At 38.3% G+C, this 25964-nt stretch overlaps 1 protein-coding gene across 1 annotated transcript in view; it reads right to left on the bottom strand.

Annotated features, from left to right (window-relative positions):
• The window catches only part of SENP6 (SUMO1/sentrin specific peptidase 6), a 48078-nt gene extending 27257 nt beyond the window's left edge, over window positions 1–20821 (bottom strand). Inside the window, 7 exon segments of the mRNA XM_009072140.1 lie at window positions 2620–2640; window positions 7926–8027; window positions 12024–12166; window positions 12599–12662; window positions 19221–19314; window positions 20622–20661; window positions 20738–20821. Of these exon segments, the coding sequence (XP_009070388.1) occupies window positions 2620–2640; window positions 7926–8027; window positions 12024–12166; window positions 12599–12662; window positions 19221–19314; window positions 20622–20661; window positions 20738–20821 (548 nt within the window).
• Window positions 20822–25964: the final 5143 nt, after the last annotated feature.

The raw sequence follows: 25964 nt of genomic DNA, 5'->3' as shown, positions 1-25964 counted from the left end.
TTTTGAACAGTACTTAACTGTAGATTTCATATAAAAAGCTGCTTTCTTGGAGAGGGTGACAGCCCTCCCACAACAGGGCAGCAACTTTAAGTGCCTCCTACTAGTTTCCCTTCCTGAAAAACCCACACATAGACAGGCAGAGCACACTGCCACACAGTTTTTACAGACCACAAAATGAAGTTGCCCCTCTCAGCACGTTCACTGCCATCTGAACAGCTGCAGATCCATTAATTACTTCTCCAGCAAACTACTTAGTACACCGAGCCATTTAATTGTGTGTGAGTGCAGAAACAGAATGGAAACTATGGCTGTTTTTAAAATCGAACATGACACCCATCTTTAAAAGGACTATTTGGAAAAGCAAAAAAAAATCATAGAAGAGTTTGACAAACATAGAGCACTTGAAAACAAATGCCTTCTTGCTGTTAAACCTTAACCAAAACTAACTGTCTTCCATTTCAAAAGGAACAACTGAAGGATCAAACAGCTGAACAGATCAGGATGCAAGACTATATACATACTATGTCTAACAAAAAAACCAGGAAATACAATATTGACTGCTGTTCCTAACAGCCTAGCAAATATTTAAAATACACCATTTTTTTTTCTTTCATGCTACATTTCCTAAAAATATTTATGAGATTCAGGTTTTGCTTGAAGGACAAGGCTCCACAGCTCAGAGGTTAAACAATTTCAGGCACCTCATTTATCTCATCCACTATAAGCAGTTTTAATACCTTTAAGCAGAAGGAAGGTAGTCCAATATTTGATAAAAGCAATCTCAAGAAATTGTAAAGCATCAAACAGTAAAACATTAATTGCAGTACCAAGACAGATCAGGCTGTTTCTGCAACAGACATGACCAAAATATTGAGGCAGTCTGGACTGTGGAGAGCCATGAACTTCTGGCACATCTTAACAGCTAAATGGTATAGTATTCTGGACTAAGCATGTTTTGGCCAGACAGAATTGTGTCAATGACTTCATACTTTCAGCAAACATTCAAGATTACTGCCATATTCCTTTGCTGATGGAACTGGACCTTAGTATCATCACATTTGGCTGGTAAAACCTCTGACACCCTCCAGCCAAAGTGACACATTCACTTAAAATTTCTCCTCTAGGAAAACAAAAAACATGCAAGAAAAGGATAAACATACAGAAACATCTGGATCTGGAATTCAGGAGATAGTACTACCCATGATTTGGTATGAGCCCTGTGAAAATGGCTGCACCAACTCCTAATGTTGTTGAGGTGCTTACACAAGAGCTGGGTTCAATGTGCAGCCTGGCTCTTTGAGACACCCCTTATTCTGCTTTGCCTCTACAGGCTACTATTTGGAGGTGTATCACTGCAAGCTGTTGCTTTCTACATCATTACACAAAGTGAGAGTAAAGCATGATAAGATAGGAAGCACCAAGCTGCTGAGGTGACATTTACCTTCAGTGTGTCTTATAGGAAAAGCAGAGCACAAAAGTCAAAGGCTGAAAAGAGAAGCAGCAGCACAGCATAGGGTTTTTAGTACACAGGTCAGTAACCCCACTTGGCCCAGAAAGTCAGGAGCTGCAGCTGCACTTATCATGACAGCAATGATTAAAACTAAATTTAGCAGCTCCTGCCTACATCATCTTCCCCTGCCAGGATAGCAACAAAAAGCAGGGAAAGAAAAAAAGAACATATCCAGTAGTACTGGATTATGAAGCAGCAGGTTGTCCCCAAGAGAAAATTAAGCTCACCAGCATGGAACTCAACCCTTGTCTTCTATGCCATACAGAGACACTAACTGGCTGGTAAGTATCTCTTTGACAGATCTTTTAAGAAATAACAAAAGGCAGCAAACCAGAAAAGCTTGATTTTACTACTGAATTTGAAATAAATTTAGAAAATCCTGAATTCACAAAGAAGTGTGTTATTTAAATCATAAGTGGTTAAACATTATAAACACTTTTAAACAATTCCACCTGATATCGATCTCATACTGCCAAAAAACACCTACATAGGATATTTACAAAACCTCACTGAATTCATTACTATCAACAAAACATTTCCACTAACACATAAATTTCAGCTACATATGAAGAAAAACAGTGTATGGCATTTCATATTGCTAAGAAAATATTAACAGCAGTAAAAGAGATGCAAAAAAGTGAGAAATGAGCCTGAAATGAGCAATGAAAAACCAGTGTGTCTGGTTTTGCTGTATGTTTTCTGTTAATTGCTTTAACATATACACTTCATGAACAGAACATACACAGTAATGCAATAAAAACCATTAATGCTATGCAAACCAAGCTGATATGATAAATGGAAAGCTGTTAAACAGCCTACCAAGATCTGCTTCAGAACCATTCTATCATACAAAGTTTGCTGCTTTACAAAAAGAATTAGCAGTGAATTCTTAAATTCCAGAGAGAGTTTATCTCTTTTCACACTGGATATATAAACAGAGAGACAAATTTCCAGTGGAAATGTACCTAAAGTTCACATTAACATGGCATTGTTTAGAGATGGATGTAAAGGTCCTTTTTTAGTGAATATTCTTTACCATTGACACAGCACTCAGTCAGTTAATTTTCTTAATGCTCATTGCCATGCTCATTTTATCAACATTAGCTTACCTTTCCTTTCGGTCCAGATTGCTTAAAATATGAAAAAAGAAAAAAACACATAAGATGCAAAGCCCCACATGTGTTGCACATCACTAAGTTCAAAAGTTATTCAATATAAACTGTTACTGTTTCACAGTCTCTTGCACTCACTGGACTAGTTTTCACATAAGCACTGTTACTTTTTCACCACAGTTTTCTAACAGTAATTAGAAACACACAAACGTTACTTCACAGAGAGCAGCAGTCGGTGGTCCAAAATCCCACATTGTCTTGTCTCTTTTTCAATGTGTAAAATTTGATTAATCCTGAACTCAGCCTGGTCATCTCAATTCACTTGCAATGTGGAGGCCAATGTGACAGAATCCTAGTACATGAATTAAAACCAAGCCTCATTTCCAATCACAGAATCATTTATGTCAGAAAAGACCTCTAAGGTAGAGGCCAACCATTAAAACAATCCCTGACAGCCATGCAAGAGAAGCTCAAATTTACCTAAGGTCTTTTTTCCAACTATTCAAAAAATATAGAAGTATTTAAATTGAGAAAAAAATTTCAGAAAGCAGTCCTTAGATATTTAAGAAACCACATGCAAAGGGCAGAGCAGGATAAACAGAAGCAACCAGTCTCCTCCTGAGGTTTAGGTTAAAAAGAATCTCCCAAAATATTTAGGAACTAGGCCCACCAGTTTCAGATGCATCTCCTTTAACATCACTCAATGTAGCCAGTGCTCACAATGCAGGTCCTTTGTATACCAAGACTGATATAAAAATAGATCTAACTAAGCATACCATACAGACAACTTGAAAATAGCATCTTTGTCTCCGGCCTTTTCAAAATTTGCAATATGAAATGTTGTAAGCTTTTAATCTGTGTGGCTCTTCCTCCCAGACATCAAAAGCATAACAAACTTCTCTCATATATGCATTACACCAACTATATTCTAGAATTGAACAAATTCAAACTGTTTCCTGCTTTATTTCAGTCAAATTAAACGGAGTAATGACAATACACAGTAATAAGAACTCATTCTCCTTTCCTTTTCACAAAGAGAACACTCACAAGAATAGAGAAAACTCTAATTCTCTGTTACTCAGAAAAGAGCAAGAGTGGAAGTAAATCAGGTAAGAATGTAGTCCAGATAATCCTACAGGGTGCAGTGTGAACACACATTCCATCCCCATAGTGCTCTGGGAACAGAGTAAAAGGAATTCAAAACTGAATGTGGCCACAGCAACTTAGTGGGTTCATTGGCCAATGCTGCATGAAGGTGGGGAAAATTGCTTCCAGGCAGAGATTGCCTTCACAAACAATAAACACTTCTTTTGGGCAGGTCACATCCGAGTTCACCAACCAGTCCCATCCAAACCATGTCTGTATGGAGCCACATCCAGTATCTTTGCATCCTTGGCACAGTTAATGTGTAACTTGGATTAACTGTTTACAGGTGCTGTAAGAGTCACACTGTTAAGGAACACATACTCAATGCTATGAAAACTTAAAAGCAGGGAAAAAATTCCAGAAAGCCTAATACTATACACTGTCATTACATTAGATGCCTCACCTGCTTGCTTTAAAATCCCTTATTAATAGAATTCATTTTAAAGAATTCTCATTTTTACATCTCAGAAATAAAAACTGAGAACCCTGCACAGATCCAGGAATTACAAGGAACAATGTCCCTACCAATTGCTTCATGCAGCTCAGGCACAAGATTTGTCAGACTTGCTGTACATACATGTTACTCCAATGTCAACTCTTAGAGAACACTCAGCCAACAGCATGAGACAGAGCTACACATCCATTAAATAAAGCAAAAGAGTTCACAACACTAGGCCAAGCTAGATTTGAAAATCCTTGTATCACTAGTGAACAAATTTTAATTTCATCCCCAGATTCCACTGGGCTGGAAAAAACACCAAACCAATATTACTTTGAAATGCCCAATTTTGTTGTACTAGAAACTTATATATTTTAAATATAAGTATCTGCAATAGATACTCAGAATTTAAATTAACATGCATGTGTGAAAAAAGTTGAGGAGATACAAATTATAGTACAAATCACAAACTCCAAATTCAATTTGGTAAGAGATTACAACAGAATTGCATCATTAGCTTGCCCCATGCAACACCATCCCACCCAAAGCACCCAGTGTAAGTAACAAAATCAGTAACATCAGTGCCAGAGACTCAATCTGCTCAGAACTAATTGAATCATGGCTTTATTTTTCATTATCCTTTCAAGCATCTACTGTAGATTTAAGAAGAATATATTAGGCCAGATAGAATTATTTTCCCCATGTTGTTACTGATTGCCACAACATAAAATAATTCTAGAAATACAAACAAAATAAAAGAACAGCTTTGTGTCACTTGGAAATTAGCGTACGAAAAAAACTCCAACACCTTGAACTCAATTTCCATGCTACCAGCATTTCTGTCTTGATACGCCACTCACAGTTCCTGCCAATAGTCCTTTTAGAGAAGTCACCATCAGAATTTGCTTTTAAACTCAACTATTGCCTAATGTCAGTAAAAACTAGCAAAAAAAGGCTATAAAAAAATTCCTACACAACTAAAAATATATGACAAAAAAAAATTTCCCACTTTATGTGCTCTGGAATTTTCTATTATGGTCAGCTTTAAATAGTCCTATTTTAGTTGGCCTTTTTCTGACAACTATTGTCTTCTCTTTAAAAAAACCCTACAGTTTCAATATCAAGTAGCCCTGAAATCTGCCTTCTTTTATTTATTGAAACAAAAAAAAGCATGGCAGGAGGCCATGTTTTATTAACTTTCAATCCTCTAACACAGAAACAGATTTAGAAGCTTTTAAAAAGTAGCCAGCTGAGTCAGAAGCTACTGGAATTAAACACCATTTGCAGAGTTCCTCTCTACAGCTCACCCCCAGTCAATTAGATCATGCTGGTTTTGACGTCCTCCAGTAACAAAGCATTGCTTGGGACTGCTATGACTATTCCCTGCCTTCAAAATTCCAAAAATATTCCTAGCATAAGAGTTAATTGTCTGTTGCTGATGTAAATTAACTACAATAACAATCCTAAAAGAAAACATATTTAGAAACACTCAAGATGACTCCTACCCAATTACTTCACACAGTATTCAGCTTGCCTATACTATGCATTAGCTTTCTTGCTGCACTTCACACATCCCAAGCCACTACTACTTCTTTTTTTTTCACATTACACTGTGTGTTTCCAAAGAAACAAGTTGCATAGGCAAGAAAGGCAAACAGGAAAGTCTAACATGCCCTGAAAATTAAGACTCTCTGGAGCAGGTTGAAGAAGCCTATAGCAGCTTGGTAAGATGAATCCAGGTTGACTGGCTGTTGCAAAGAATCATCTCACAACAAAGCTTAATCAAGTACACCAGTATTAGCAAGGTCAACACTCAGAGATCCAAGAAACAGCAGTCTTGCATGATTTTGCTTACTTCAAATAATTCTAATTACCACTGCAGATCAAAATTTTATCCCTCAGAGTGACAAAAAAACCCCAACCAACCAAACCTAAAAACAGAACCCCAAAATCAACCAAACAAAAATTCAAACAAAACCAAACAAACCACAAAAACAAACCAACAAAAAAACCCAAAAAGGTAAGGCTTAGATATGCCCCAAGCTTTCCTCCATGGAACACTGAACAAAAATATTCTAAAAAGGACTTCATGCAAGAAAAGAAGAGCACAGCTGGTTCAGTCTAAGGCACACAGTGATGACATAAACCTTGTCTTTCACTTTAATGCATGGTAAAATCTCTGCCAATCTTTCTTAGTCATCCCAGCCTTGCAATGATGGGAAGAAATGTAAAGAAAAGAGAGATACCTACTACTGCATCTGCTGTTACTGAGGAGAAGGAATTGCCCATGCTATATACCATCTAGAGATGACAGTACAGTTTGAAATAGAACGAGGCAACAACAGTGTAGGTCCTCAGGGACAGGACAAGACAGCAACTCTCCTCTGAGGAAAGGCTGAAGGAGTTGTGCTTGTTCACCCTGGAGAAGTGAAGGCTCTGGAGAGACCTTACTGCAGCCTTTCAGTACTTGAATGGGGCCTAAAAAGAAAGCATTTAAACTAAAAGAGGGTAGATTCAGATTAGACAGAAGCAAGAAGTATTGTACAATGAGGTGGAGAAACACTGGAAGAGTCTGCCCAGAGAGGTGGGAGATGCCTCATGCCTGGAAACATTCAAAGCCAGGTTGAACAGGGCTCTGAGCAATCTGATCTAGTTGAAGATGTCTCTGCTTATTACAGGGGAGTTGGACTCGATGACCTGTACAGGTCAATGATTCTACTATTCTACAACTGCAAAATCCCCTTTTTGGACTGTTTCTTCAAAGCCAGATTACTCCAATACATGTTTGGATCACATCAGTGTATGGGCTTTGTTTTTCTCAAGTTAGCAAATCAAACCAAAGGAGGTGGGATGAAAAAAAGGATGATACCTACAAACGATCCCACCACTTCAAAAAATCTATACTAAAAATAGAGAGGAAAAAATGAGGCAGAAAAAGGAAGTTACAAAATGCTGACAGGATAAAGCACTCATGTGGGATGAAGAAAATCCATGAAATTCATAGACAGAAAGAGCTCTGAATGGACAAACCTTGAAAGAAAATTCCTTAAAGCAGCGGTTATCTCATGTGTTTGTGGCACAGGGTGGGTGCGAAAAGCCTGTTAAAAACATCTAAAACCAACTCTGCCATTTACAGAAGTCTGATGGAGTTCAAAGTTTTCAAACCAATGAAGTTCAACTCAGCATAGTTCAGCAAGATGCCCCAGTTTCCAGTCATCATTTCTAAAAACTATTTATATAAATGCAAAACTTCGCTTCTGTTAGATGTTCCAGCTCATACATTTTATGCTCTGTTTACAGACTATATATGATCAACAGATCTATAACAATCTGTAGATGGATCCTGTACAGGCTGGAGTTGCTGTGGATTAGTATCTGCTGATTATGTTGCCAGTTATGTGAATTTCTACTGCATACTATGTCCATTTCAAAGTATTTTCTAAAAATACTTACATTAGAAGGTGCCCTCCTACTGAGTATGTGCCATAATGTGCTTTAAAATTAGTAAATTCTAGTATTAGGTGATAATAATTCCTAAATGGTTAAGTTAAATGAAACTTCAGTGATTAAGATCAAAGCTCATGATGAAAAACACACCCCTGGGATTACTTACATTTTCTTAAAACACTTCATAGCATAAGGAAAACCATGACATACAAAACCAGAAAGGATGTTTTACAATGGGAACATCTGGAGAAATAAATGTCATTAGTCTTACCTTTGGGCTGCTGTTTTTACTGCTGTCGTCTGTGCATGGGCATGGTGAAAACGTCTGCCATGTACCACAGTTACAGGACAAGACATATTCTGAGCATTTTCACTGCAAACATACAGAAAAATGGCTTAAGAAAAGACTCTGGTGTATTTGTACATAGTCTTAGCTAAAACATGTGGTGTCCTACTTTTACAAGAACAGCCAGACAAAACCAAAAAATCAAAGTATTTCTGAACCGATAATACGACTTGTTAGAATCCTTTTACAGGCATAAAAGCATTCAGTCCTAGAATAAAAGAGACAAATAAGAATGTGCTTGTTTTTCTCCCTGGAAGAAAAGGTATAAAGATTTTTTAAATTTTTATGAGCATCCAAAATGCTGTGAAACAGCTCTACTTTACTCAACCCTGTACTGCAAAAAGCCACTGTCTTTTTAAAATTAACTATAACCATTTATAATTCACTTTATACTTCCAGCTCTGATTTTATTAAGGCATAATATTAATTTCTTTAATACAACTTAAATATCATAACATGAACAGACTGTACATTTAGGAATTTTCCTCATCTTATTATTCATAAGGGAAAATAAACACAGCAAAGTCATGGATGTAAGATGAAAACAAACTGGTTTTGTAACTGAAACAAAATAGCACATCTCAGAAAGAAGAAATGATTCTCAGGTGCTCAAGTATCTCAGTAGGACTATATTCACCAATGTTTTTTAGCATTTCTTTGGTTTCTTCATTGGTTGCCTTTTGACTTTCATCTCACTACTATGTACAACCAGTAATTCTAGAGAGAAGGTTTCTTATCATTATCCTTTCTAGTAAAAGCTGGTATTAAGATATGGTAAATTAATAATAAAGTATTTCTTCAAAGATCATGAGACCCTAACAACTGCCCTGCGCACTGCTGTGACAGGACACACGGTACTAAGTTTGAAATGTTCAAAAAAACACTCAGTTTTTAACAGACAGCATTGCTGATGCAAACTGTTTCAAGTTATGGAAATACAGGGCTTAAATTTTGCTTTTAGAATTGCTTGGAATTCTAATTGCACTAAATGGTTTGAAAAAGCAGCCTGAATAACAATAATACTTCTCAGAAATATCATCCTGCCATTTGTCCTGTTACGAACAACGAAAAAGAAACAAACCCTGAAGTACCAAAATCCAGAAAAAAGCTGACAACCAATTCCTAATCCTTCCTTTATGTTCCCCCAAGAGAAGAAAACTGGAAGTCTGCTTTTTAAGTTTCATTTTAACATTAGAAAGCCTTTAGGGAGCCTGATATGGAGCATCATAAGCCATGATTAGAAGCTTTCAGAGCATTTCTGACTGATCCTAAGATGACTGTTAAGATCTAACTGATCATAACATAACCATGAACATAACAGAACAAGACTTATCAAAACCAAATGGCAAAACACCCTTTTCTAGAATATGAAGTTTAGAAACACCATCAATGATCTGAGCTAACCCCTCAACTTTGTGGAAATTAACCTAAAAGTGTCCCATTCAAACACCAACCTCACAAAAGTAAACAGACTCATCTCACATGCTTCCAAGTCAAGACTATGCAACTCCAGCTGGTCAGTCATCATCCAAACCAAGTTACAGTCAACCTTCTGTCTAATGTTGCCACCTGAGAAATAAAAAGCCGACAGCTATTTGCCCTAAATTCTTCAGAGTGTCTCAAATCCTCTCTGGCTTCCAGTTTAATGCCTTTGAAAAAGATACTAGAAAAGAAAACACAAGCAGAGTGCAGGGATGCCTTCTCAAGACCTAAGGAGTTTAAACAAGCAAGCCAGGCTATAAATACCTATCAGATGTTTTATCATTGTATTTGTTGGATGTGAGCTTTGCCAAACTATCGTGATTGTGAAAGTCTGTCTTGTGCCCCCACAGCAGAAAAAAACAAAACCGTTAAGCAGCATTTCTGCTTTCTGCCTCACACTCAAGTAGTGAGAAACACCAGTAGGTGCTGGAACAGCATATCACAGGCTGCTGGGGGCTCAAACTCGAGTCAAAGCAGACTGTTCTGGATGGCACACTTAAATGGTTCATATGGCGTCAGATATGTTTCCAACTAGGACAGCTGTAAAATACAATCTGCTCCATAATCCTGTTCTTTGAATAGAACATACCCAGCACAGGCAGAAATGCCAGAAAATTCAATCGTAAGGTCCCAGGCAAGTTGCAAAATGGAACTGAAATTTGGGTCTGGAGGTTACAGCACAGTTTCAAGAAAATGAAAATATGACGTTAAAACTAGGGTGATGCAATGGTTATAAAGTTCCTTGAAAGAACAAATGTTCTAAAAGCCTCAAAGAACTTAAATCTATTAACAATGCATGCCTCATTAACATGGTATCAGAAACTGCAGGAGGACCTGAAGCCTAAGCAATGATGAAAACAGAGTTACACTATCACATTCTATCAGCTAGCCCTAGGAACTTCTCAACACCACAGATTCCAATGGCAAACCACACTAGAATCTTTCACTGTGCAAAGGGATGAATCTAGAAGTAATGAAAGCATGACACTTCAAAAACACAGGACACAACTACAAACTGCATTAACTGCTGTTCATCATATGATTTTTTTAACAAAATATTACCAGAAAAAAATCTAAAAGGGACTTAAATGTGAGAAATCTTGATACAAGTTACTGAAAACCAGAAATGATAAAAGCAAAAAAACAAACCCCAAAACAAACAATAAAACTACTGGGGCTTAATTAAGAGTTTGATACTGGATTTACTTAACCAAGAAACAGACTGTAACTTCTAGAGTGGTTTAAATTTTTGTACATGTAAGTGGATATGTACAGCAAAAATTTCTTCTCACTGTCCTTGCACATCTCTTCTTCATATCACTCATTCTCTAAATTCTAGGGACTATTGTACTGCAATAATATTCCTTTGAGTCAAGCCCCACAGATTTGGAGTTTTTAATCTCTATTCTGCAGATAAGGTGGAAAAAATACTTCAACATTGTGATCAAAATCACAATGAACAGATCAAGAATATCAAGTATCTGATCTTGTATTTAATCTAGCACCTTAACTGCATGATCAATTCAGAATTTTTCCTAGTTGAAGAGTCCACATATTGAAAGCACCTTTCACTCTGCATGTCAAAGTGAAAACACCAGTAATCATCACTACAGTGACTAGATCACAAACCCATACTGATAGATGAAAGACATAACACTATCACAATTAGGCTATAAAATTAAGATCATCACTTCTATCATAATCATAGAATCAGCCGGGCTGGAAAAGACCTCCAAGACCATCGAGTCCAACCCTACCATGGTTACTAGACCATGGCACTAAGTGCCACATCCAGTCTCATCTTGAAAACCTCCAGGGATGGTGAATTCACCACCTCCCTGGGCAGCACATTCCAATGCCTGAGCACTCTCTCCATATAAAATGTGAAACACTCCTGGAGAAAATCAAGTGAATATATCACTTTATATTATATACTAAATAAATAAAATCAATCCCTTACAAAGCTAGGGACAGCAGTAACAAGTAAGTACAATACTGAAAGCTTACACACTGTTCCTGTCAGCTCTAAATGCAAGTGACAATCTCAAACTATCATATAGGAGTATGGCCATTTGCTGATCCTTTAAAGAAACAGCCTGTGACTCCTAAATCAAATGATATCCTGCAATAAGGAAAACAGAGAATGCATTTATGGTGAACGGAATGATCATGGTGAATTCATGGTCATGGAAAGAAGAAATTCCTGACAGGAATGTTGGGAATATTCCTATACCTGCTAGCACTGTATAGAGGAAACAACAGCATCTGCAGGCAGCATTGGAAAGGTACTGACAAATATGCCAGTGAAAGCTCTAATTCCATTTTAATAATCTTCTGGTACTTTACTAATGTGCTGCTGAACATTTTAGAAAAGGAAAAACCTCAACAATCTAGCCTTCCATCTTTGCTGAGAAGCACAGAACAGTGTAGCTTCTTACAACACGCAGCAGATAATGCAAATGCACTACAAGTTCTGTTTATTTCGTACTGATTTGTATCAGTGCACAAGTAGGCAAGTAAATATAAAACTGAATGTATTACCTCAGCTTCTTGCTATTTCCCATCATGTTGACACCAATTGAGTTCCCTTTCAAAAGTCTGAAGCCTCCAGCTTTGCCTCGCCTGGCGTATGTTTTTATGGAGTCACCACTAGCGCCGAGAGCTCCAGGCCGACAGCGAAACGACTGGAACAACAGAACTCACATGTATCAGAATAATTGTATAAAAGTTAAAAGGAAAAAATAATTACAGAAATATTAATATAAATATCACTTTGTCTTCATTTTCAAGCTGCTTTGGTACCAAATTTCATGTAAAACATACCATGCCTACACCCTTCCTCACTAGGATTCCTTACTAAACAAAATACATATTTTATAAAGAATATTAATTATAATTTCCTAAACTTAAAATTAGTTACTCATGCTCGTATTTTCAGAGTACTATACAAATGAACACGAGGGAAACAAAAACATTGAAGACAGACAGCTTGAGCATATGTTCCTAAACTGCAACATAAACCTTTGTTTAAAATACTGCACAGAGGACTATGCAGCACTAAGAACCCACCACGCTTCAGATACACATTTTCACCACAAGATAAACAGCTTCCTTACCTTTCTTTCTTCATTGGGAGTGAAAGGCACATCACTGTCATCTAAGCTGAGCAGATTTGCCTCGCTAGACAGGTGTGGGAGAGAAAAGCAAACACTTGTAACCCAGCAGAGCACCACCAAAGCATTTTGCACGCACAAAAGGGTTTTTTTCCCCTTCCCTCTAACCTTAAATGCATCACATACACATTGTGTATCTATGTCTAAAACAACAGGAACACGAAATGAGCAACAGTGATCAGATGCATTATGTGAACCTGAACTTAGAGTGTACATCACATTATTTCACAAAAAGAAAAACTAAAAGGATTAACTGAAAATAGGCAATGCTAGTGAACCTGCAATATTTTTAGAGCAATATTACTGACATCATGGAAGATTCTATACCCTGTGCATAAATTGAGTCAAATACTTCATTAACCTATAAAACATAATCGTAGTTTGTTCATGAATATTAATGTTCAAGTATGTGGTTTAAAACTGCAAACTTCATAGTGCTTTAGGAGAAGAACCTAATATAACTAGATTTTATCCCACAGCAATTGCTACCAATGTAAGTCTTCCTAAAAATAGCCTATTCAGTTTGGTTCTAGTGCTCATTAAAATATGTTTCTTTAGTACTTTCAGGGCCTGTAATCCCCAGCTACTAGAATGGGGAATATTAAAAAAAAAATAAAAAAGAAAGCCACCCCATGATACTGTTTTCTGTAATAGACAATTATCCTCAAATAATCTTAATTATTTAAATTGAAACCCCAATCACACATTTTATAATGACAGCAGCTAACATATTCTTGCTTCCAGGAGAAGCAACCCACAGATAATCCCTTCCCTTCAATCCTGATAAGGTTACTCCTCTCTTGGCCACAAAAAAACAATACAACTTTTAGCCAGCTTGCAATTGCATGATTTGGGGAGTTTTAATTAAGATCATTCAGGAAGAAATTACTTAAGAATATGAGCAGTTATGTCAGGAGTTCAAAGGGAACAGCTACACAAGAGAAACAAGGATGGAAGTGAAGGTGGAAACATCTCTTAGCTGCAGGTATGACATGCTGACTGCAAGATACCTGTAAGAATAAAAAGTCACTATGTAAGGTATCCCCACCAAGGTCCTAAAAACTTCTTCCTTGCACAATATTTCCCTTCATGTTAAAATTTATTCTTCCTGATGCAATACAGATATCCTACAGTAAATAAAAAGAAAGAAAGAAGTTCTTGACTCATAGGGAGAGATCTGCAGACCCTGAAACTTCAGGAGATAACACTGTGTGTAGAGCTGGGTTTGATATGGGAAGAATGATGCAAATGTCAACACGCAGCCAGTGACTCTGTTGGATTGTCCTGTCATTTACAGAGCACCACAACTCTAGGTGCTCAACAGTAAAACAAACACTGTGGTAGATCATCACTAACTGCTAATATAAATTGCCACAAAGTCGGTACAGACTACTCGTGGCTATTAAAATTTTAAAATCCTGCAACATTTGTTTTAAACTCTCTTTCTTGATAGATTATTCTTTCAAGGGAGGCTCACTCAGCTTTCTCAACCCTTCATCAGAAGACACTGAGTTTAAGGATTTCAGAAATTTTCCAGACCCTAAAGTATAAATAAAACCCTGTGGCACAGGCATGAATAGCAACCTATGGCACCTGCAGCTCTGGCATTCACCTACTGTGTTGACCTAGCTAGATCATCTCACCTCTAGGAACATTCTCCTTCTTCAGATTCAGTTCATCCAAAAATCATGATTTTCAAAATGCTTTTGTACTGTGGCTACACTTTTAGGGTTTCAAGATGCCACAATACTACAACCATTTTAACAAAAGACATTTGAGAGGGAAGGTACCAGACTACAAATGAACAAAGCACTGAACCAACGCTTAAAACAAAGAGAACAACTCTTATGAGGCAGAAAGATATTAGGGAATTTAAAGTTTTAAATGAACCAATATTTTCAGATCTTAAGGAATGCAAAGTACATGCATCAGTCCCAGAAAGGCTGTTTTTTTCAGAGAGCAGAATACATAGCAACTGAGTAATGTCTACTGCTCATGTTAACACATGCTTACAGTTCCCTGCTTCAAAGATGCAATTGTCCTAGGTTATAATGTAGGGTGTAACCAATACTATGTATTCTATTATCATCTTCACAAGCTGTTAAAGCAGGTGGGGCAGTGTTCATCACTCCTACCATGACTCATCCCTGATAACTCCCTCAGGAAGCTCTCTCTGTTTAATGGGCTGTCAAGGACCCACCGAATGACCCATAGATTGACATGTCCCACTGTGAGATGCTTCACCCCAAGGGAGGAGCCACAAGCATTCCCACCTGGATATAATCTGGGGTTTGGACCAGCACAGGGAGCCCTTACCTACTGGATTCCCAGAGGACAGGAGCTACCACTGGACCTTCAGGTGAAGACCAGATCTACAGGATCACTGCTCCAACAGACCCATCACTCCAGGACTGCAGCCATCATTTAATGGGACTGCTACCAACACCCTGACTGACAGGGTGTCAGGTTGCTTTCTGACTCTGTCAGTGGTTTCTTTTTGTACTGTTGCATTTGGGTTTTTTTTAATTGTATTGTATTTCTGACTTGGAGTCTCTCACTGGTTTGCTTTCAAACCAGCACAGCAATTCATACAGACAGGAAAAAACCCGCACTATACCACACTCCCACATACCAGTCATTAATATTTTAACATTGCTGAAATCAAACCTCAGTGGTCTTGCTGGGAGGATGCTATGCCTCCACACTTTGTCACTTTTAACCAGGGAACCACAGAGAGATATTCACATTAGAACATTAATTTCTAACTTTTCAATACTTTCATTAAAAATTTATAACAAATGAATGTTAAGTCTTTACTTTTTAAGGGAAATAAACAGAAGTCATTTACCTAATGATAGCTCTTTCCAAAGAGGAATTTGTAATTACACATTCAAGTTTAGGCATTGAACAAGAAAAACAAAGATTTGTTTTGTTATCTCTAATTACTTACCATTTGTGTAATGTTTTCAAACACTGAGAACTATGCAATAGTTAGTCAGATAGGTCAGTTTCATAGACATGTTTTCACTAATATCTACAAGCAACCCTAATTTTAAACCTCTGCTGACCATTCTAGTTCCACTCCAATAAGCTCTATCAACTACCAACTGTCACTGTTTGAACATAAATGGAATTTCTTTCTGAAAACTATTACACATAAAACCAGGAGGTCGACATACTTCTCCTCAGCACACTGTGTACACTCTTTATTTTAAATTACATGGTGGCAGGCAGCACATTAAAAAAAGCTCCAATATAGAGGCAAAAGAGAAGTAGTAGTATTATTGAACTCAATCACAGTGCCATTCCATTACAAATATCCTTAAGTAAAACCACTAAAACTTCAGAACTGAGGCTCTGAACAAAAAGTCTTCATCAATTTGAAGGCTATAGGAGCCTTACTAACTAAGCATAAAACATCTATATAAATATGGGAGGGTGTTCTGAGGAAGCACAGGAAAAAATTTAAACAGAAATAAAATAGTACATTGCTTTTCCATTCAGCAATACGAGGAAACAAGAAGTTTATCCCCCTAAATAAAAATCAAACTTGTTGAAAGAAAACTGCAGTTAAGAAAATATACCATAGTGCAAATAAATTACACCCATTTACTTGTATTCCTTGTTTTGATAAGGCTATTAAGGAACAAATCTCAGTATGACAGCCAAGAGAAAACTGGGCCCATCCATTTACAAAACACCATGGAGCATATTGAGACATATTTCAAAAACATTTACCCAGATATTAAAAATGAAGCAAATACAAATTATCCAAGACACTTCTAGAGCAATCATCAGTAACACTAGATTTCAGAAAGCAATTTAATCAACATGGTACTTTGCCCATGTTTGCTAAGTCTGCCATCCTTCCATGTCTCCTGCTACATGGATACGTATCATTTCCATCGTTTATTCTCTGATGGTCTACACAGGTTTCAATGTGTTCCCCTGACCAACTGATATTTTTTTCCTATTGTGCTTCCCTCTGGGATGTCCAAGGACAAAGCAAGAGAAGTCTCACATCCCTTGCTCTCTTCTTGACTGCTGTATTGAGATCAAATCTTGTAGAACATCAGAAATGTTACTTTTACATTTCAACTGGACTGACTATTCCATGTAGGCATTTACTTAATAGGAGACTTAATAAGAGACTTGTCAATTAGCATTTTCAATTTCCATAACTCTAGCTCCATGCTGAGTATCAACTCTAGCATAATTTAAAACTTATATATTATTGTGTTGGGCGATCATCAATTTTTCCAAATCTTTTTCAGTTTACAAATATTCTTTACTCTTTCTACATCTTCTATATGATACCTGACAATCATGACTCAGCCCATCTAATTCCCCAAATAAGTCAGATGACACCTTTCTTTTAAAATAATCTACCTATACTAAGGCTTGCTTTGGGAGGAGATCATTAGCCACATACTTTGTGTTCATCTCGCTGAAGAAAAATAATCCATGCAGACATCCAGTACTGACCAACAACATTAGCACAAGTCTCCTGGGGTAACACAAGAATACAGCCAATCCTTTAAGTGCTGGAATGTTATTCTTAGGCTAGTTCAAAACAAACTAATTGTGTGTCTGCCATTAAGAGGGCAAAAAGCTGCGAAAAGGTCAGGCACTAGAATGCTACTGCCTCAACAATAAGTATGAGATGCATTCAGATGCTCACTTCAGATTTAGAGCTCTCCCCACAAAGAAATGCAATAAGATTGCACTGCCAGTAGGTATCAGCACACCAGAGCAAATAAGAATGACATTCTTTTTAAATTGCCAGAATACACACTTCCTGCACAGTATACTTGAAATACTGGGGGACACAAAGCTTTATGCTGGAACAAGTCTATGAATTAAAGCTGCTAGTCTTTGAAATATTCTGCTATGGGCAAAGGGAATTTAAGGGAAGAAAAAAAAAGGCAATTTTCTGTTAAATTATTTGTTTTATGAAGATTCTCTTCTGACAGTGTTCTGTTATAGAAAATAAAAACATTTCAGAAAAGCAAAACACAAATTATTTCAAAATGCCCAAAGCTCACAATGCCTTGAAGACAAACCCACCCAGGTGTTACCAAAAGTAAGTACATGGGTAGCTTAAAACCTGCAGCTGTCTTCAGGGAATGAGAAGTTGCCTGAAATGATACCAGGGTAAAAAAAGGCAGGATCTCCAGTTTAAATCAATTTTCAACTACTCTTTTATCTGCACTTCCAGATAAGATTCTGCATAATTCACAGATATAAAAGCCAATTACTGATCTAAGTAGGTAATAAAAATTCAATTCTGGCCATGGGAAAACTGTTGATTGTACAGAATATTTGAAAGGAATGAAAAATCACTGAGACATACAATCATAAAATCAGATACAATTATATAAAACATATGTTCCATAATACTTGGTTAAACTTTTTTTTTTAGCATCATTACACTATACATATCTTATTCTGTGTTCTTAATTCAAGATCAGCTGGAGACAGATGGGAAACAGCAGTAGATTTCCAGAAGAAAAAAAAGCTGCTACACTTAAAAATGTAATTTTTCTTTCTGAAGGCAAGTAAAATGCAAATACTGACTGTATGATACATATTGCCACTGTACTTAAAATATATTACTGTGTGCCCAAAATGGATGTAAAGTTGCTAAGGAAAAAAGAAAACATTTTTTAAAAACTAAAATGCCCTTAGTTTGCAAACTTCTTAAGAAGTAATTTTAATGAACTGCTGCTGTAGCCTGTGTGGTTATGTGCCTCCTTTCCCACTTTCCTTCCAACACGCAGTACTTGGCAGAATATTACAAGCTATGTATTCATATATGAATTATTTTTGTACTTCACCACAGGATTCAGCATCTCCTTACTAGAGAACCATAGAATAGTTTTTAAACTTGCAGGTCCTCCTCTCCAAATATATAAGAACAGCAAATAATCTGACATGCATTCTTTGTGCATGACACTTGTTCTTTTCACAATTCATTAGTCGTTTTGGAAATAAATACATTGAGAAAACACCTCAGTAACAATAAAACGGCACAAGGACAAAGTGTGCATTCCAACTACACACACAGGATTTAAGTTTTACCCAAAATCTAGACATGTGAAATAAGCACAAGGAAGAAAAATCTCCAGTCTTTTAAAGTCAGTTTAACTTGATACAGGCCTAAAGCTACTGAAGTACTTTAATCATAACTATGAAGTACTGAGTAGCATCACCACTAAAGGAGAGGTTGAAGCTGCTTGGATACACTGCCTTTTCATTTCCTTACTATGCATGAGGACAAATTTTTTGTCTGCGTTCCTCAGACTTTCACAGAAGCTCCAAAGACAATTGCAATGCTTGTGAAATGTACTCTGCCCTATGTTGTAAGCCCCATGTTCACAATTAAATTTACATTATAATGCACTTCTAGATGGCAGTACTGCTTAAAATAATCATTTATTTGAAAACATTTTTCTTCATCACTGAAATGTTCAATATTATACATTCTTATTCATAAATTAGAAAAAAGTATTTAATTAAAAATAGACATTTATACTTTCAATAACCTAGATAAAAGCATCCTTACTCTTTATCTGTATCTCCTTCACTTTCTTCTGCATGATCAAAGCTCCAATTATTTTTAAAACCTCCATCTTTCTTGGACTGTGATCTATCCAAAGCTGAAATGAGAACAAGTTTTAAGGTAAGTCTTGATTTCAAGCTGAGTTATTAATCAACACAAACTAGAGGAGTAAACCAGATGTATGTATTTTCCCCAAGTATTTATTTTCTCAACGTCAATGTTTAACTCATTTGACAAAGTTCATCAATGTGGTGGTGACTCATTTTCCTAAATAAATGTCTGTCAACATCTTGATTATTAATGTAGTAAGTTAGCAAGCCATTAAAAATTATGACCTGAGGTAGTGTAACAACTGTTTTTAACTGTCTCACTGACATGCATAAATTCAAGGGTAGCTCCTCTGACATGAAGTAAATGCCACATGCAGCAAGTGTCCTAGAATGTATTATTTAAATCTCTAATACCCAAGCATATATTTAATTCTTCCACATTTAAGCAACAGTTCTGAACTGTCCCATGAACATTTTCAGGACAGTAATAAGTTATCCCTCCCTATTCACTCATGATTGCATAGACCTCTATTGTGTTCTTCCATGGTCATCCTATTCCCAGGCAGAAAAAGAAAGAAAACTGACTAGGTTTAATATTTCCACACATGTAAGTTGTTTCACATGTCTGAATCACTCTTGAAGCCTCTCTCTGAACTTCTTCTAGTCTCCTGTACCCCTTTTCAGATGAGGATACCAACACCACAAGGATTATTGAATATGCATACAGCCCATGAATTTTCACAAAAGCAGCATGATGTTTTTGTTGTGTTCTTTTTTCTTTCCCAGTAAGTCTTTAAAACGGATTCGCTGTTTTCACTGCTAAGGAGAACTGCATCGATCTTTATGTATTAGGTAATTCCACCTTCTACTCATGATTGGCAAGAACCACTTCAGAGCCAATCACAGCCTACAAAAATGCTCTTTGCTACTTCTCATTCACTTAGTTTACTTGGCATTTACCTCCACTGAATTTCATGCATGATTTTAACTCTCATAACTCAAAACCTGAGCATCTACAATTTTCTTTAAACAGCTATGCATGACATTTACCCAAGTCAAGTTTTAAACATCTACAAACTTTGTCACCTTGCTATCAAACCCTTTTCTTTACATCTGTGCACCAATGTTAACACAGGATCTCGTGCAACTCAGTTTTTGCCCTCTCTTTCCATCTGCTGCCAATTGTTTCTTATGAAACTTTCCATTTTATTCAGAGGCAACTTAGCCTCTCTCAAAGCCTTTGGTAAAGGACTTTACAGAGGGAACAATGAAATCAATTCTGGTTTTCATCATCGTTTCCATGAATTTGGGTTGCATGGTCACAAAGGTCACGGATGTAAAGTTCCTCAAATACCTCCACTGCCTTTTTGAAAAGCTGATACCTTCCTAGCTACCTGCAGCAGAAAGATGATGCTAACCACAAGGAACACACTACAGTCACCAGCTCCTTTATCCCCCAGTTCCTCTTACAACACTTGGATGAATGCCATTTGATCCTGCTGCCTTGTTAACCATTTGCTTAATGTACTGCAATTTCTTCCACTGATGTTTCATTTTGCGTCACATCACACTCCTTATTAAGAAACATTCTGGCATGAAGACCTCTAAGTGTTGCCAAACTGAGTGCAAACAATTCCACTATTCAGCTATGACCTTATATACTCCAAAGCTGCCTTTAACAACTGGGTTGTCTACTGACCCTCCAGATACCCCTGAAACCTTTCTGCTGAGTTTGAAGAAATACCTAACAATAGCTTTTATGCCTGTTGGGAGTTATTAATAACTTCTTCCCCCACCTCATTGTAACTGTAGGTTAAATCCACTAGCTTGTTCATTATTATCTATTTTCATTATTCAGAAAAAATATCTGATTCAGGAAGTATGATGTTTTATTTCAGATATTTCACCTTACCATGCCAACACTGAGGGGCCTTTTCAAGTCTATTTAAATACACAGCATGCATGCTGCAGCCTCCAATATGGTGTCTTTAAATAACTCCCAAGCTGGCTGCAAATATTTTACACTCCAGCTGCAGCTTTTAGTTTCTTTTCAAAAAGTTGAATATTTTCTGAAGTCCTTTTTGAATTAAGCGTTTCTATATTGGATGGTTTGTCCACTGCTACAGATCAGCTCAGCCATTCCAGCTATGCTCACCCAACTCTGGATCAATTTTCACTCATTCTAGCATTCCTGGTCCTAACAAAAATGCAGATCTGGAAGTATACCATCATGTATATAAATACATCTGCCCCTGTACTCTGCACTGGTGAGGCCACACCTTGAATACTGTGTACAATTCTCGACCCCTCAGTTCAGGAAGGACATTGAGGTGCTGGAGCAGGTCCAGAGAAAAGCAACGAGGCTGGTGAAGGGACTGGAGCACAAGTGCTATGAGGAGAGGCTGAGGGAGCTGGGGGTGTTCAGCCTGGAGAAGAGGAGGCTCAGGGGAGACCTTATCACCCTCTACATCTTCCAGAAAAGAGGTTGGAGTCAGGTGGGGGTTGGTCTCTTCTCCCAGGCAACCAGCAGCAGGACAAGAGGGCACAGACTCAAGCTCTGCCAGGAGAGGTTTAGGTTGGATATTAGGAAGAGATTTTTTCCAGAGAGAGTGCTCAGGCATTGGAATGTGCTGCCCAGGGAGGTGGTGGATTCACCACCCCTGGAGGTTTTCAAGATGAGACTGGATGTGGCACTTAGTGCCATGGTCTAGTTATGACGGTAGGATGATCCTTGAGGTCTCTTCCAACCAGGCTGATTTTATGATTCTATGTTAGCCAGAGTGTTCACCTGAGGTATTTGATCAGAATGGCCACATGGTACTGGAGTAATCTTTATTTTTTTTAACTGGGATAAGAAGTAATCTGTTTCACCAGATAAGTTTCTGACTATTTCATGTTAAGTTTTAAATTTGGAACCTCTATGTTGCAGTTTTCACTCTGTATACTACTAAGGCTGTTTCAATCAGCCACACACACTCAGAAGCTAATTGCTGTACCTGTGCCCCAGAGGGGCAGCATGCTGCAGCACATCTTGTTAGCAACGTCCTCTCACTACGAGCTCCCTTTGGTGCTGTTACACCAGGGCAGATAAGCAATTCTGAGCCCAAGAAACTAGATGGAATTTAAACAGACAACCTACTCAGGTGTATCTAACTTATTTCACTGTTTTTTTAAACCACTGTGATCAGTTACATGTCATTTCTAAAAAAGCCAATTAAACACTTCCTGAAAAAATAATCTGTATTTTTTATGAGGACATTTATGTCATTCTTAACCCCACCCTGAAGCCAGGCTTTTAAAAAAACCCATACAGTCCTTTCATGTAAAACCCAAATAACACATTTTGGATTGCAAAACAAAGTATCTTTGTAGGAAGAATGCCAAAAAGCAGATCAACACCTTTAAGTTACTGTGTGTGGACACTGCTTTGTAAACCCCTTTAGCAGGAGTTTCTATCACTCAACACTGTCATCAAGCAATTCCTAAATGGGAGGGAAAAAAAGTTGAAAGTGAGTCTCCATGAAATAAGAGCAAAGTTTTGCAGTTGAAAAAAAAATCCTTTACAATTCTGCTTGTCTAAAACACTGAAATGAGGAGTGGCATATACAGTATTTAGCCAAGTGCTGGTGTCCAGCACAAGATAACATCTTAGAAGATTTTTTTTGCATGTCTTGAACCTCATGTGTAAGGTAAATCATTCCGTATCAATCTATATTACAGCTCACTAGAAAAGTATCCCCATTTTACTGGTTTGCATGTGATGCTGTATTGGGTTGTGTGCCAAGATTATAGAGCAGATCCTCCTAGGAGATAGGCTAAGACACATATAAGACAAGAAGGTGATCCAAGGCAGCCAGCGCAGCTTTACTAAAGAGCAAATTGTGTCTGACCAATCTGGTGGCCTTCTATGATGGAGCAATGGCAATGGTCGACAAGGGCAGACTGAGAGATGTCATCTTATCTAGACTTCTCTAACACCTTTGATACAGTCCCACACGATGTCCTTATCTCCAAATTGGAAAGACATATATTTGATGGACGCACTATTCAGTGGATTAGGAATTTGCTGGATGGACACAGAGGGCTGCAGTCGATGGCTCTATGTCCAGATGGAGGTTGGTGATGAGTGGTGTCCCTCAGGGCTGTGTCTTGGGATCAGTGTTCTTCAGTGTCTTCCTCAGTGACACAGTGAGATTGAACACCCCCACAGCAAGTTGCAGATGACACAACAGAAGGATGTGATGCCATCCAGAGAGACCTGGACAAATTTGACAAGTGGGCCCGTAAGAACTACATGAAATGCAACAAGCAAAGCACTGCACCTGGGTCGGAGCAATTCCAGACCTGAGTACAGAAGCACTGAGACCAGCCCGGTGGACAAGGACTTGGGCGTGCCAACAGAGTGTGTTCACAGTCCAGAAGGCCAACTGCATTCTGGGCTGCCAAAAAGCAGCATGGCCAGCAGGTCAAGGGAGATGATTCTCCCCTTCTGGTCTGCTCTCATGAGACCCCACCTGGAGTACTGCATCCAGCTCTAAGGTCCTCGGCACAAGAAAGACGTGGACCTGTTGGAGTGGATGCAGAAGAGGGACACAAAGATGATCAGAAGGTGGGAACACCCCTCCTATGAAGACAGGCTGAGAGCTGGCAGTGTTCAGCATGGAGAAGGCTTCAGGAAGATCTCATTGCAGTCTTCCAGTACCTTAAGTGGTCTTAGAAAAAGGAGGGAAAAGGAACTCTTTACATAGGTAGATACTGACAGGCCAAGGGGCAATGGTTCTAAACTGAAAGAGAACAGGTTTAGATTAAATGTTAGGAATTCTTTACTGTGAGGGTGGTGAGGCACTGGAACAGGTTGCCCAAAGAAGCTGTGTCTGCCCCATGCCTGGAAGAGTTCAAGGTCAGGCTGGATGGGGCCTTGAGCAACCTGATCTACTGAAAGGCATCTCTGCCCATGCCAGGTGGGTTGGAACTAGACAACCTTTAAGGGACTTTCCAACCCTAACCCATTCTATGATTCTATAAGGTCAACCCACCACAGAAGTCAGATGCATTTACTGGCCACTCAAAGCCCAACTTTTCTACGAAAGAAACTTTTTCACATGTATCACTGGATTGCCAAAAAAATTCCCTCCCAACCCCAGAATACAACAGTAGAGACTTTCAGGTTTCTGTTACATGCACAGAAGCTTTCCTAAGTCTTTCATCTGCTGAAATCACATCTCTTTCTGTGTGTCCAAGAACTATCCTAAACACAAAACCTAGATCAAACAGAAGTTTGGTTCAGGACCAAGGTGCTTTTTCCAGGAGGACCTGAAGTTTACATTGTTTCTCCTCAGTTACGCCGGTAAAAATATAATATAAGCCTCATCTAACAAATGCACCGACCATCACAACTGCAACCAACTTGTCAGATACTGCAGCATTCACACAAAAAATGCAAATTAATTTCAATGTACTCAGAATCATTGCCTTCATCCAGACTCATATTTAGGTAAATTAAAAAGAATGTTTCTAAGCTTTCTAATCTGTTGCTCATTTGGAGCCATCACATACACTGTTAAGAGGATACAAGTACTCATAAAACTCTGACACAGAAATATTTTTTTGTTTTACTTTTCCCACTGCTTCATTATTCTTCCAGACAAGCTTATTCAGGCTTCTATGCAAAACAGCTTTTTATATTCCAGCTCTAGTACATAACCATGTAACCACAGTGAGGCTGCATTTTCACATTCTGAAGCAGCACTACATTGTGGGAGAATGTCTGATTGCTAACTGACATGTGAGCAACCCAGCCTTGCTAGCAGGGCCTGAGCAAGCTGCAAGCTAAGCTGTTCAAGGACACAGCTGCAGCTGGAATGTGAGAAAGGAGGTAGCAAGACAAGCAGCTCCTGGCTGTGAGATGCAGGAGCTAAGATGGTTAGAGGTGGAGAACAATGATTGGGGCATTTTATGATTGATATGTTAATAACCAATTATGTTGTGTGTAAGGTGGGCTAGTAATAGTAGTTAACCAATGATAAGTGGACACTTATAATAGGTGTGTATAAAAGAATCATTTTTGTAAATAATAAAGTGGAAGCTTTGCTTTATCACCCACATTGAGTCGGCTGCTTGCTTCCCCACGCGGCCTAAACCCCCCGGACAACTGGCGCCCGAACAGGGACTGGGACCAGGACTCTGAACCTGAAGGAAAGCAGGTTCACGCGGCTCGGACAGAGCACCGGTGGCAGCGACCGGAGGGCAGAGGTTGCCTAGACCGACCAAAAGGGGTCTGCACAGTCCGAGGAGGGCTACAGCGTGGATCGACACAAAGACTTGGAAAACACGGCGCTGCACAATCGTGGTGGGACATGGTGCGATTGGATTCGGGAACGCTTACGGCGGGGAAAGTGGGCGGATCGACGTGGGAGGATCGACACGGATAGCAACGTTGCAAGCAATGGAATAAGAGGTAGCCCTCACCTTATTAACACGCTTTTTAGAAAAGCAAGGAGTAACGTGTATCAAACAGGTTCCAGGGCTTATCGCCTTCGGAGTGACGAAGGGTTTCTTTGAAAACCCTGAATTATATTTTAAGGAGCAAGAGTGGAGAAAATATGGGGACTGTCTTTGGGACCTTGTTATAGAGGAGGACAAAACCGCCAAAAAGTTGATGAAATCTTGGTGAGAGACGGTTAATTGCGTTAAACAA

The sequence above is a fragment of the Acanthisitta chloris genome, unplaced genomic scaffold, assembly GCF_000695815.1.
Source record: "Acanthisitta chloris isolate BGI_N310 unplaced genomic scaffold, ASM69581v1 scaffold7213, whole genome shotgun sequence".
In the NCBI taxonomy this organism is placed as follows: domain Eukaryota; kingdom Metazoa; phylum Chordata; class Aves; order Passeriformes; family Acanthisittidae; genus Acanthisitta; species Acanthisitta chloris.
Note: the sequence above shows the minus strand (reverse complement) of the source record. Positions and strands in the feature narration are given on the sequence as shown.